Here is a 12,590-nt window from a genome sequence, read left to right on the forward strand (position 1 = left end):
TCTTACACCCGCTTACAATCTACACTACAACACTAACACCATGGACGCCCTCAAGGCAGAAATCGCAGTGAAGCGCAAAGCGCTGCAGGAAGACCCTGCACTCGCCCGTCCTACAAAGTACATGCGCCGGGGCGAGATCGAACGCCTGAAGGAAGAGCGCGAACGCAAGGACAAGGAGGCCAAAGAACGCGAAGAGCGCGAGCGAAAGGGCCGCGAGGACGAGGAGCGGCGGAGAGCGTCCGCCGCCGCAAAAGTGAGTGTGCCCCCGCACGTCTGCCCCGGAGCAGCCAGACTCATGCGCGGCTGGAGAGCAGGCTTCCTCGTCCCGCGCATCGACCCACTCGCCTTTCCCTGACGGCGCGGGCGCACCACCCGCACCCGAGTCGTCCTTCAACATCTCAAACGAGGAGACCGTCCGCCGTCTCCGCGCCAAGGGCCAGCCCATCCGCCTCTTTGGCGAGTCCGACAAGGACCGCCGGCTCCGGCTGCGTGCCCTCGAGCTCATCGAGGAGAAGGACCACGAACGCCACGGCGGGCAGAACGACTTCAAGAAGGCCCTCGAGGATGTCGAGAACGTTGGGCGCCTTCTGGGCGACAAGCGGGCGCAGGAGGAGGAGAAGAAGGGCAAGAAGAGGGACGGAGCGGACACCCCGGAAGTATTGGACCTCGAGCTGGTCAAGACCGACCCGGACAAGCTGTATCCAATCATCTACTACGCGCTCAAGAGGACACTGAAAGAGTGGGAGGAGTGGATGGACGAGCGGCCAGGTAATTGTTTTCGCACTGTCTCATATGCCGTACGTTGTGACATGAACACGTCCCAGAAAGCATCAAGCGTACAACACAAGGAAAACTTGCCGCTGCGACGCAACGGCAGTCTGCCGAATACCTGAAGCCGCTGTTCAAGCTGCTCCGATCTCGAGTGAGTGGTCCACCCCGCATTAATGTGCCCTCACGTCTGAAACACATGCACAGTCGCTTCCCCCCGACATGCTTGCTCGCGTGTCTGAGATTGTACACCATATGCAGAAGCGACAGTATCAAAGAGCAAACGACTCTTATCTGCGCTTGTCCATTGGCAATGCCCCGTGGCCCATTGGAGTTACCATGGTCGGGTATGTGGCTGCTTGCGCTGAGGCTCGACTGAATGTGTCTAATCGGATTCGACAGTATCCACGAACGTTCCGCACGGGAGAAGATCTCCGCGGACCAAGTTGCACATGTGTTGAACGACGAAGTCAGTCGGAAGTACATCCAAAGTCTGAAACGGTATGTGTCCGTCGACCTCATGCGGCCGAATTTTGTCTGACCCGGTGCCACAGTCTCTTGACCTTTTCGCAAACAAAATACCCCCCGGAGGACGTAACGCAGCTGATGGGCTAGCAGAGCCCAGGGAGTCGTTGTCCAGATTACCTGTGTATCACTCATGTTGACCGAGTCTAGTGTATAATCTGTTTTCTTCTGGTAGTGCTCTCCTCATCATCTCAGTTATAAAAAATCGCAGTGTGATCTATGCGACAGAGAACTAGAGATTGTAAAATGTCATTTCTTGCCTTTCTTGCCCTTCTTACCTCCGCCTCCCGTTCTGTCATCATCGGGGGTGGCAAGCGCATGCCCAGTTGATTTGATATGGGCGAATAGCTTCGTCCGGCTCTCAAACTCGGTGTTGCATACATTGCAAAGCTGGAAGGGAACACCGTCAGTCACACCCTGTGCACTGACGACAGACATAAAGAGATGCCCCACCAATTTCGCACCGACAGTCTCTCCCTTCGCTTGTTTCGCAGCCTCTCGCGCTCGCCTCTTCTCCCGCTTCGACATCTCGGGCTGAGCTGGGCCAGGACTACCCACACCAGCGTCGGGGGGACGTCCCGCATCGTCCGCTGCAGGCTCGGCCGGTTTGCCATTCGCGACCGATTGTTGAGCCTGCGGCTCTTCATCGCCATCGACTACGTCCTTCCGCCCGGTCCTTCCCCGAGACTTGGGCACGACGTCCGGAGAGGCTGCCCTTGATTTCTTTTTCCCTTGTTTCCGTTTTCGCCGCGGTTCGTCCACCACACCCTCGTCGTCTTCGGGCTCGACGGTGCTCGGCTGAGTGGCGTGTTCGTCTTCCGGCTGGTCACCGGGCGGACTCGACGAGCGCGGCGGCTCCTCCTCTTGCCCATCACGTACCGATCCCTCTCCGCCGCTATCCGCGTCCTCCCCCTCCTCCGCCGCCACCGCCTCTGCCTCCGCCTCCCCGCTCAGCCCGAGCTTCTCCTCCCCACCCAGCCCGAGCTCCTCCTCGTCCTCCCGCATCTGCTGCCGAAGCGCGTCCACCGCGCGCATGTGCTTCTTGCTCCGCTCGTGGCTGTCCCACGCGGCCTCGCTGCGGAAGCGCTTCCCGCACGCGACGCATTCCCACTCCTCCGCGGTGCCCTCCGCGGCGGCCCACTCGAGGTCCGCCGCGTCGGGCAGCACCGCGGCCTGCTGCCAGTCCTGCGCGACGAACGTCTCCGCGTGCGCGGGGGTGCGCGCGCCGCTGGCGGGGGCGGACGGCGGGGGCGGGGGCGGGGGCGACTGCGCCTGGCGCGCGAGGTGCGCTTTGTAGCGGGGGTCGCGCTTGCGGACGAACGTGGCGAGCGACTGCGCGGGCGGTGAGCGGAGGCAGTCAGGCGGCGGCGGTGTGTGGACGTACCCTGACCGTGTCGTTGTACTCCCTGCGGGCGTCCTCGCGCGCCTTCTTGTTGTCCCGCTCCATCAGCCTGTGAGGAAGGTGCCGTGAGCGAGCACGTCGTGCATGTCGGGCCAGCGGCCGTTACCTGCGGACGCGGCGGTCTGGGGCCTGGGAGACGTCCCAGCCGTCCTCCCAGTGGAAGTCCTTGTTCGTGGCGAAGTTGAGCCAGAAAGTGTAGAATGTCCGCGCGGCTGCGTCCTTTTCGTCCTTGGATGCGGGCACCCACGGCGACGTGGGGTGCCCGAGCGACGGGTATGGGACATCGACATACTGGGATTCATCGTGTGCCAGGCGGGAGAACAGATTGCGGTAAATCGTGAAGAAGCTCTGAACGGCATGGGGTCAGCGGGGTATTTCAGAGACGCGAAGCCCACACATTTTCGCCGTCGTCGAACCCTTTGTAGATGGCCGGGTCGAAGAATTGGGCGAGGTGCCGGACGGTCAGACCACGATCGCGGGCCCGGGGCGGCGGAGCGCCACGCTTGATGTCGTCGAAGACGGTCTGCGCGTCGGGTTCGGGTATTAGGGAAGCTCTGTGGCTGTCATACCACGCCCTCTCCTACTTATGTGTGCAGAAAGTGAGTCGGAAGACGCTAGGGGGATGTCCGAGCCAAGGCTCACTTGATCATCGCTGAGGACCTACGGCATGCTGATCAGTCTCTGGCCGCGATGCCATTGCGGGCAGGCTGCGTACCTCGTATGCCTGTTGGAGTGTAGCGAAGCGCTGTGTGGCGCCCTCTATATCTTCGTGGTTCTTGTCCGGGTGGTGGATGAGAGCGAGTCTGCGAAAAGAGCGCTGATGAAGCCGAGGTGAGTGCAGGCAGAAAGAGAGCAGAGGCGGCATACTTTTATTTCGTCTGCGGCGGCAGACTCGTCGACCTCGAGCAGGGCATAGTAGTCCGGGGGGCCGTTTTCGTCGAGCTGGGCGGTGCCCGCGGTGGACTCACGGTTTCCCATGCAGGGCAGGAGCAAGCAATCCTTGCACAGATCAGGATCTGAGTGCGATCAGGTGATGCGGACTCACTGGCCATTGCAGCCACCCACGCAGCCACCCGTCCACTAACCCCCACCATGTCCAGTCTCTTTGGCTCCTCCTCCTCTCCCTCGCCGTCCCCAGCCGGTATGTTCTCTTGTCCACAATAAAGCAGCACGCTCACCCCGCTACAGACATGGCCGCCCGCAAGGACGCCGTCATCAAATCTATCCGGAGCGAAATGGCCCTCGCCAACGCCCAGGAGCTCATGAACGTGTGTTCTCTCTCAACTATCCATCCTTGCATTCCTCCAATCTCTCTCCTCCACAGAAAACAAACGAAAAGTGCTTCGCCAAGTGCGTCACAAAGCCTTCCACTTCCTTGTCCGGCTCCGAAGAGGTCCGTTATACGTCACTCGCACCCTCTCATACAATCTCATCCCTTCGCAGACATGTCTCGCTCGCTGCCTCGACCGCTACATGGAGGCATGTGAGTGCATCGTCCCCCTGACCTAGCCTTCCCAGCTCATCCTCCCTCAGTCAACATTGTCAGCAGATCCTACATCTCTCGCATCAGCAAAGAGCGTCTAGAACACTAGTGATTGCCCGCACTGCACAAAGCCTCCATCCTTCTATGTGTACCTTTGCTTAATGTCATCCGTCGCTATCAATGAACCTCACTTTCCCAGCACCACATTAGCCAATACTTGCACACGAGTTCTCTTCTCGGCCTTGCTGATGAATCATGTTTTGCTACGGCTACAATGTCCGTGTTCAATACACAGGAAATGCCTCATCTACTTCTTTTGCCCACGCTCTAAGACCACCGATGACGTCCTTCACAGTCCCTCTGGCATTCGCATTCCTCAGAGCCTCGACTGCCAGCTGCGAGTCATTACCCAGCCGGCACACAACGTACGTTTCTGTGTCTTCCTCGTCTCCGAGAACACTCTGTGAGGGGTTGGCTACTAGCTCCTTGATAGGTATGTCTACGCCAGGTTCCGTCAGTAAAAACGTGTAGGCACATCGCTCGCGCTCACTCATGGAGCCAGGCAGCCGGCATATCCCAAACTCCGTGGGCGGTCGCACGTCGATAACGCGGACATGCTTGCCCGAGTCTAGCACCCGCTTCAGCTCCTGTACCGCGTCCACGCAAGTCGTCAGTGCCTCTGCCGCCGTAGTCCGCAAATCACAAAGACTCACCGTCGCGCGTACGCGGCTGTCAGGCCGGCCCTCCGCCAGCCCGCGCGCCACCCAGTCCGGCCGCGCGCCCCCGCAGAACGCGACGTAGTCCGTCTCCTCGATCCGGCCGACCCGCTCGCCCTCGGCGCCGCACGCCGCGCACGTCGGCCGCCGCGCGCGCAGCTTGATGCTCCGGAACGGCGGCGCGCCCAGCGCAGAGTACATCAGCATCGTCGGCTTCCCGTCTGTCTCGCCCGTCAGCGTCAGCGCCCGCCCCGCCTCCGCGCACCGCGCACCGACGCACCGTGCAGCCCCGTGAGCAGCTTGACCGCCTCCGCCGCCTGCAGCGCGCCGACGACGCCCGTCACCGCGCCCAGCACGCCGAGCTCCGCGCACGAGCCCGCGGCCTCGGGCGCGGGCGCGCGCGGGAAGAGGCAGCGGAAGCACGGCCCCGCGCCGGGCCCGAGGTTGTACACGCAGAGCTGCCCGTCGAGCTGCTGCGCCGCGCCGCTCACGAGCGCGCGCCGCAGGCGCACGGCGGTGTCGGAGAGGAGGTAGCGCGTCGGGAGGTTGTCCGTGCAGTCGAGGACGAGGTCGTACGGCGCGAGGAGCGCCGCGGCGTTCGCGGGCGTGAGCGCCGTCGTGTGTGCGTCGACCTGCACGCGGGAGTTGATTCTGGGTGGGGCGGTGAGGCTGGGGACGGGTCGGCGCGGGACGAGGGAGAGGGGTGTGCGTACTGTTTGAGGGCCTCTGCGGCGGAGAGGGCCTTGTGCATGCCGACCCGGGCCTCGGTGTGTAGGATCTGTCGCTGTAGGTTAGATAGCTCGACGCGATCGTGGTCGATTATGCCTATGCGGCCTGCATGGCGGTGTCTCAGTGGACAGAAGCGGGAGCGGGGCAAGCAGCATACCTACACCCGCTGCGGCCAGGTACTGGAGAGCAGGGCACCCGAGGCCGCCTGCGCCGACGACGGCGACAGAGGCGTGCTGTAGCTTGAGCTGACCTAAAACATGGATGTCTTGAATATTGTGCACGCATGTGTGGTGTGAGACCGACCTGGCAGGCCGAAGCCATTGAGGATCATCTGCCTACCGTATCTCTGGTAGTCCTCCAGAGGCAGCGTTCCCGCGGCAGAGCTGGAACTCATCGCTCGCCACCGACCGGTCGTCGTTGCAAGAGACAAAGAAAGATTTCACAACGCCCGCTGTTGTTTCCGTGCTCAAATCTGCTGCCACACGCGCACTTTAGTCTCCTGAGAGCAGAGCAGACAATTCCTTCAACCCGCGCCGGCTCCTTTAATTGTCTGACGCGCACTTGCTCGTGGCGATCAAAATGGGCCACTGCTTCCGTCGATGCTTTACATATAGCTCGCTTCTTGCGTACAATAAATACCACTGCATCCACCACCACCCCGTCCCGCTCAAATGGCCAGCATAAGCTCTCTCGGCCTGCCCGCGCTGAACAGCTTCGTCGTGGCGCAGCTGCCCATGGACGGCTCGCTGCTCGTGCACTCCGGTGAGCCACCGCCGCTTCCAGATGAACCAGCACCAGATGCACCAACTCCGTCCCCCCGTCCCAGGGCGGAAACCCCCGCTGCTCCCCTGGCCCGACATCGGCCACCTCGCAAAGTGGTCCGTGTCCTCGTACAAGTTCGGCTTTGGGCCCGAATGCCTGCGCGACGACGAACCGGACACGTTCTGGCAGTGAGTCCTCCCCCGCGCATCGCCCGCCGCTTCGTTTTCATGGACACACGCGCGTAGCTCTGACGGTCCCCAGCCACACTTCATCACGCTGGAGTTCCCCCGCAAGGTCGCCGTACAGGTGCGCCCCCCTCGCTGCTTTCGCGCTCACGGCCGCTCATCGTCCGCCCGCAGAAACTCAGCGTCTGCCTGTGCTTCCCGCTCGACGATTCCTACACGCCCGCGACCATCGCCGTCCGCGCAGGCACAGGCCCGAGCGACCTGCAAGACGTCCGCGTCCTCTCGCTCGACAAGCCGGATGGGTGGATCACCTTCGACGTGTCAGCCGACGCGAACGAAGAGGGGGACGGATTGTGCGTGCTCGCTTACCTGCTTGTCTGCTTGTCTTCAAACCGACACGCTTCACAGCAAACCGCTCCATGCGTACATCGTGCAGCTGATCATCATAGCGAACCACATGAACGGCAAGGACACACATGTCCGCGGCCTCCGCGTCCTAGGGCCTTTAGAGTGCGTGGCTTCCACCCCGTATCCTTGTTGACGACCTTATCACGGTTATAGGGAGCCGACGTCGGACAGGGAAGACCCGTTCCCCTTTACAACACCTCCTTTCAAGATGTTCGAATGTGTCCGGTGAAAGATGGCGACCGACGCACACTGTCACGCACGAGTTGTATGAGTAGGCTGTCTCCTAAATGGACTAAAATGTAATCCAAGAACTACCCGCCGCGGGACATCTCTGTACACAGTCACTAGTCAAAGACACTATGATACAGGCGGGCCGCTCGAATATCCAATATGTACACGCCATTATTGTGCTCTACATTACCTTACGGTGCGACTGATGATTACACGACGATACAACGATCCAAAGCAAATGCAACGAAATAAACACACCGCAAGGACACAGCACAAGTCGAGAATGTCCATTATCCTCGACGCTCTAAGAAGAGTACGGGAAGGAGGGTGCACCGCCCATGGGGGGAGTGTGCTCAGGATACACGGGCGCGGGGTAACTGCGATCCATGTGCGTGCTGCCGTTAGCCCGAGGGACCGGCGGTGAAGTTGGTGCACGATGCCATCCGTTTGTCTGGTGCTGGTGCTGGAGAAGCTGGCCGTTCGCACCACCTTGCATATATGCAAGGGACTCGGCCGCAGAGCGGACGGCGCTGTCGTGCGGCGGGAAGTAGCCATTTGGGCTACCGCTCCACTGACCATTCGTCGACGGCGAGGGAGAACTCTGCGACACGCCATACGGCTGGTGCTGGGGTATCGGTGGAGTGTGCTGCTACTCAAGGTGTCACCACTAGCCTGTTGTAAGAATCCTCAGAGACTTACCTGGTAACTCGTAGGCATCCTGCCATTGGCGAAGGCTTGAGCACGGGAGTATTGGGCGTATGCTACCGGCTGGGGCGTCCGCGAACTCTCGGCAGGGTATCCGTTCGCCCACGCCGGCTGTTGTGCAGGTGTCTGGGGAGGAATTGTCGTGCGCGTAGTAGTGAAGGCGCGCTGTTCGGGCTGGTAGTGGGAAAACGTGATGCCGCCTTGAGTACGGGTGTACCCGCTCTGGGGAGTCGACGTGCGTGCTTGGGCGTCGTGATTATAGTTCACTCCATTGTGCGACTGCTGGCTCGGTACGAAACGTAGGTCCGGTGTCGACTGGGTATAGGTATCACGGGGATACGCCGACGGGCCAGCCTTCTGCACATGCGCCACCGGATCGACGGGTGCGTGCGACCAGGATGAAGAGGGATATTGCTGGGTGGGCGTGAACCGCTGAGGAATCAAGGCGCCATAGGCGCCATTGGTGTGTTGCAAGCGGCAGCTGTAACAATAGAACTGTTGAACCTCCCAATTACGCCTTGGCCGTCCCGCACGCTGGTCAGCAAGATCATGGCACTGTTTGTGCTGCCACCGTTTACAGACTCCACATGAGACCATTGGCGAGCCATCATCCTGGTGGCGGCATGGTAAGCGATAGTCAAGAGCGAAACATTACAACTTACAATATTGATGCCATTCTTGTGGCAAATCTCGCAGTCCAGGACCCAATTCGGAGTCTGCACGCCGGTTGGAGTCGGTGCACTACTGAGCTGGATCGACTCGGTGGAGTGTGTGCCGGCAAGGACAGGTGTCATCGTTGAATGTCTATCCTCTTCGCCCTTCGCTCTAATGAAGACACGACTTAGCATCGCCGTGAGAAGAATGGTTTGCACGACGTACCTTCTCTCTGCTCGCTCTTCCTTCTCCCGGGCACGTTTCTCCCGCTCCTCCCGCTCAATTCGCCGTTGCTCCCTTGCCTTCTCCCTCTTAGCTCGCTCCTGTTCCTCCTTTTTAGCTCGCATTTCCTGTCGCCGTGCGCGAGCAGACTTTTCATCCTCCTCAGCTTTCTTCTTCGCCGCAACCACAGCCTGCTCCTTCTCGCTCTCCTTTATGGCGATGCGTGAGGAACGTTTCCTATGCACGATGGCTTCTTCCATCTTCTGCCTCCGTTCTGCTTCCTGGTGGATAGAGCGATGATTGTCAAAACAATGGGAGATTGTATGATAGAGGCATGATTTACCTTGAGTTCAGTAACTATCAAAGGTACAATGTTCTGGGACAGCATTTTGTACAAGGCCTTCTCAAGGTAATGAGTCGCGTTCTCAAAATGCTCTGCAATATGTTCCCATTCATGCAAGGTCACACATATCTGGAGTGTTATCAGTGGCTAATCCTCAAAATTACTAGAGGGACCAGTCCCGTACCGTTTCCCATTCAACAAGATCCTCAGGCAATTTCAGTCCGACAACAGCGTCTTCTGTGGATACCTCTTGTGCTGATGGCTCCTCTACGACGTCATCGTCCAACTCTTGTCCAATCGTCTCAGGCACAGCAGCATTTCGCTTTCCTACAGTCGCACGTCTTGTCGATCGCGTCTGTCGGGCGGGCGGAGCTACTTCGTCTTGCAAGGCGTCCTCGTCAGCTGGAGCATCCTGGTCACCGGCCTCATCCCCAGCATACTCCGATAACTCCGTGAGTTCACTGACAGATTCGTCGCTTTCCAGCCCAGTCTTCAGGTCTTCTGTAGCGGGCATCTCTATATCTAGCGTATCCTCGACGGCCACCGACCTCTCTTCCGGCTCTGTTACCCTGCCTTTACCTTTATTCCTAGTGTTACGCTGTGGCGTCGCGGGTATCGTCTCGTTAAGCCACTCTTCGGGTATCTGCTGCCATTCATCGTCTTCATCGTCGACAGTCTGCGCCCCGCGTAGTCGTGCACTCGTTCTTGTGCCCAGGACAGCTCTCTTCGAAAGCTTTGTGGGTGACGACTCCGTCTGCGACCGAGTCTGTCTCGTCGCGCGCGAGCTAGATTTACTGCCAGTCGCGAATGCAGCGGCCTGGCGTTGGAACTCGGCGAGCTCCTTCGCCTGGAAGTCAAGCTTTTTGTTCGCCTGTAGCTTGGCTGCGCGCGCGCTCCTACCGTTAGGTGTCTCTGGGGCCGGCGAGAGCGCACGTTTCGCTCTGCTCCGCGAGGAACGGCTGGACGCCTTAGTTTGAACGCGAGTACGTTTCGGTGAAGACTGAGCATCAGACTCATACTCCTGCTCGTCGGCTTTGTTCGCTGTGGACCTAGAGCTTGCTTTGTTCGTGGGTCGTTTCCGTTTGGTACCCTTGGGAGGCTTCGGCGGCACACGCTGAATCCACAAACGGTCGGCTGGTAATTGATATGGTCAATGAGCTAGTAGACGTGAATGTATGGTACTACTCACGACCTATGAGCCAATATGCATTCGTCTTTGCATCGTAGCCAATAGGCTCTATTCGCTATGATGCAGATAATGATAAGGACTGGGAATATCTTAAGCTTATAGATGGTTTGCTACACACCCAAAGCGCGGTTTCGTCATCGTCCTTCATCAATGTCCGTAGACGATTAGGATTCTGGAACTGCCACTCGGTGAGTATGTATAGGGTGTCCAACTTCACCAGCATCGGCAACTCTGTCCAGTCCTTGCTTTCGTCAACGGCTTCCTGGGACGGCTCAGCGGTGTCTTCCTTCTTGACGGAAAATTGATCCGTCGGTTCGCTCTTTGCCTCACTATCAGGGTTAACGTCTGGCGGTCGGCTTTCTTCAGCGACTGAGCCTTGCCCAGACTGAGAGTGCTCATCTTGAGCCATAAAGCCTGATATAGCGGGTGCACTGTCCGCCACCTCAGCCACTCTACCTTCCTGGACACGCTCGGGCGCAGACTCTGAGGGTGCTGTTGAAGGGTCACGCGTGGGCAGCTTGAGCTCGGGACCGAGAGGATCCGCCTCAGGGTCGCGTTTGATATATTGTTTACGCAAAGCAACTTGCCAAGTATCCGATCTAGACAAACAACAATGAGGTGATGAGGCTACGGGGAGTAGTAAATTACACGTACGTGATCTTACGGTCTTGGGTCAATGTGTACAATAGTCTTTGCACGACCCGCGGCAGGAAGAGTGCAGTCCCGCGTGCAAGGTCGTCTTCTATATCCTGGAGGCGGGAACAGTCAGCTAAGCGCCACAAATGGCTGCTAACGGCAGGCGGGATCTATGCGAGCATCGCACAAGCCGACGGACATACCATGAGTGTGACATCATTCATAGCAAGCAGCGAGGCAAATGTATAGAAGAATTGGCTAAATGCAGCCCACTTCCATTGCCGTCGGAGCAGTTGGAGGTTGGCAGCCCAGACGGGGTCTGACTGAGCGAGTTTGGCGAGATCATGAGGCAGGACGGCGGGAGGGCCAGTGGGTGCGGGTGTCGCGGGAGTTAAAGTGCGTCGAGCCATCGGCGGGTAGGCGTCCGACCTTTTTAAAGCAACTGAAGCCGGTAATCAACGCAACGGGCTTGGACACGAGGTAGGTGAGATGCAGGTGTGATAGCAGTGGCCAAGGTGAACCGCAGACCCTGTCGGGTGCGAGAGGGACGGACGGGAACGCTGGGGAGGGGCTAGAGACCGTCGAGCACAACGAGCACAGCGGCGAGTGGAACGGCGATCTGAGCGTCTTGGATGTTCGCCTTCATCAAATCACGCCCTCTTACCTCTTTCCCGTTTTGGACATTATGTGCTGATAACTGCTTATCCAGAACTCGATCACAACAGATCACAACTCGACGCCACAGACGCGTTCCACAAGCCCATCATGGCCACGAGCGAGGACGCAGCACAGATAACACTTGATGTCGCAACTCCGCATGAGATTAGAATAACCAGCCATGGAAAGATACGTGCATGGGTTGAATTTGCTTTGAACTTCTTCAAGGTTAGTGCTTTGTGTTCTGGCGCGCACCATTCCAACCAGCACTCCAAACGCTCAATTTGGTGTCGCAGGAGAATCCCGAGAGACCGTTGGTTCTACATACTCTACCAGCCGTAAGGAAAGAGTCTACAGGCAGCACCAATCCTGCTCCACAGGATGCTGCCGTTCCAACCCGAGAGGGCCAGCCGACGCCTGAAACGAAGAAGCCTCGCATCCATAGCGCAGTAGCTAACGTTCCGCGACTGATCTCCGTAGCAGAGATCATCAAACGAGAATACCTTAAAACGCTCTCTCCCGAGCAGTCTGAAGCGGGGAAACTTTCAGGTCTGCATCAGTACAATGAGATAGGCACATTCGAAGACGACAATCAAGGAGACCCAGAAGAAACGCCAGAGCAGGCCAGACAGCGGGCTATCACCGCTGCTCTGCAGGGCAAGAGACAGTAAGTCTGTATGATCTATGTTATTCTCCACAACATAATTGATGGGTGCAGTTTGAGACAACATAAGGTTGCGTTCATGAAAGTGACACTGTGTCGGAAGGAGCTTTCAAACCCAGTGGCGCAGGGTGCAACGTGAGTATCGCGCTTTTATGGTCGTCTGCAAGTCTACAAGGACCGAAATATCATGCAGATACCAAAAACCGCAAATACGAAATTTGTCAAAATCGGCTAGAACACGCCTCAAAAGGAGGGAGAAGAAGGAAGCTATGGTGCAATGACTGATGTGAACGTGGTTGTCATGCATTGTA

The 12,590-nt window shown here is 58.5% G+C and overlaps 7 protein-coding genes across 7 annotated transcripts; 4 read left to right on the forward strand and 3 right to left on the reverse strand.

Annotated features, from left to right (window-relative positions):
- Positions 1 to 40: 40 nt before the first annotated feature.
- On the forward strand, positions 41 to 1,498 carry POSPLADRAFT_1071288 (hypothetical protein; the record flags this gene model as incomplete). Its single annotated transcript, XM_024482433.1, has 6 exons — positions 41 to 253; positions 288 to 768; positions 825 to 922; positions 976 to 1,115; positions 1,171 to 1,269; positions 1,323 to 1,498. The coding sequence occupies 6 exons, from the start codon at positions 41 to 43 to the stop codon at positions 1,381 to 1,383; spliced, it is 1,092 nt and encodes a 363-aa protein (XP_024335855.1). The 3' UTR covers positions 1,384 to 1,498.
- On the reverse strand, positions 1,442 to 3,673 carry POSPLADRAFT_1075842 (hypothetical protein; the record flags this gene model as incomplete). Its single annotated transcript, XM_024482862.1, has 8 exons — positions 1,442 to 1,683; positions 1,747 to 2,625; positions 2,678 to 2,744; positions 2,802 to 3,043; positions 3,093 to 3,275; positions 3,338 to 3,355; positions 3,411 to 3,512; positions 3,563 to 3,673. 8 exons carry the CDS (start codon positions 3,671 to 3,673, stop codon positions 1,543 to 1,545), a joined length of 1,743 nt encoding a protein of 580 aa, XP_024335856.1. The 3' UTR covers positions 1,442 to 1,542.
- A 212-nt stretch (positions 3,674 to 3,885) lies between these two features.
- On the forward strand, positions 3,886 to 4,287 carry POSPLADRAFT_1151254 (hypothetical protein; the record flags this gene model as incomplete). Its single annotated transcript, XM_024486511.1, has 4 exons — positions 3,886 to 3,963; positions 4,020 to 4,088; positions 4,139 to 4,178; positions 4,229 to 4,287. 4 exons carry the CDS (start codon positions 3,886 to 3,888, stop codon positions 4,285 to 4,287), a joined length of 246 nt encoding a protein of 81 aa, XP_024335857.1.
- A 175-nt stretch (positions 4,288 to 4,462) lies between these two features.
- On the reverse strand, positions 4,463 to 6,017 carry POSPLADRAFT_1152237 (hypothetical protein; the record flags this gene model as incomplete). Its single annotated transcript, XM_024486637.1, has 7 exons — positions 4,463 to 4,677; positions 4,729 to 4,825; positions 4,892 to 5,115; positions 5,175 to 5,545; positions 5,608 to 5,728; positions 5,781 to 5,873; positions 5,927 to 6,017. The coding sequence occupies 7 exons, from the start codon at positions 6,015 to 6,017 to the stop codon at positions 4,463 to 4,465; spliced, it is 1,212 nt and encodes a 403-aa protein (XP_024335858.1).
- Positions 6,018 to 6,282: 265 nt separating this feature from the next.
- Positions 6,283 to 7,380, forward strand: POSPLADRAFT_1071290 (hypothetical protein). Its single transcript, XM_024482434.1, has 6 exons — positions 6,283 to 6,385; positions 6,450 to 6,573; positions 6,631 to 6,691; positions 6,745 to 6,923; positions 6,979 to 7,080; positions 7,132 to 7,380. Exons 1-6 carry the CDS (start codon positions 6,295 to 6,297, stop codon positions 7,205 to 7,207), a joined length of 633 nt encoding a protein of 210 aa, XP_024335859.1. The 5' UTR covers positions 6,283 to 6,294; the 3' UTR covers positions 7,208 to 7,380.
- POSPLADRAFT_1075844 (hypothetical protein) lies at positions 7,249 to 11,368 on the reverse strand (the record flags this gene model as incomplete). The annotated part of the gene is made up of 10 exons (XM_024482863.1): positions 7,249 to 7,858; positions 7,909 to 8,526; positions 8,577 to 8,739; positions 8,794 to 9,071; positions 9,134 to 9,262; positions 9,318 to 10,267; positions 10,323 to 10,377; positions 10,441 to 10,921; positions 10,977 to 11,071; positions 11,162 to 11,368. The coding sequence occupies 10 exons, from the start codon at positions 11,366 to 11,368 to the stop codon at positions 7,514 to 7,516; spliced, it is 3,321 nt and encodes a 1,106-aa protein (XP_024335860.1). The 3' UTR covers positions 7,249 to 7,513.
- A 355-nt stretch (positions 11,369 to 11,723) lies between these two features.
- Positions 11,724 to 12,560, forward strand: POSPLADRAFT_1152121 (hypothetical protein; the record flags this gene model as incomplete). Its single annotated transcript, XM_024486624.1, has 5 exons — positions 11,724 to 11,843; positions 11,912 to 11,953; positions 12,026 to 12,282; positions 12,334 to 12,414; positions 12,473 to 12,560. 5 exons carry the CDS (start codon positions 11,724 to 11,726, stop codon positions 12,558 to 12,560), a joined length of 588 nt encoding a protein of 195 aa, XP_024335861.1.
- Positions 12,561 to 12,590: the final 30 nt, after the last annotated feature.

Source organism: Postia placenta, assembly GCF_002117355.1.
Source record: "Postia placenta MAD-698-R-SB12 unplaced genomic scaffold POSPLAscaffold_13, whole genome shotgun sequence".
NCBI classification, from domain to species: Eukaryota; Fungi; Basidiomycota; class Agaricomycetes; order Polyporales; family Adustoporiaceae; genus Rhodonia; species Rhodonia placenta.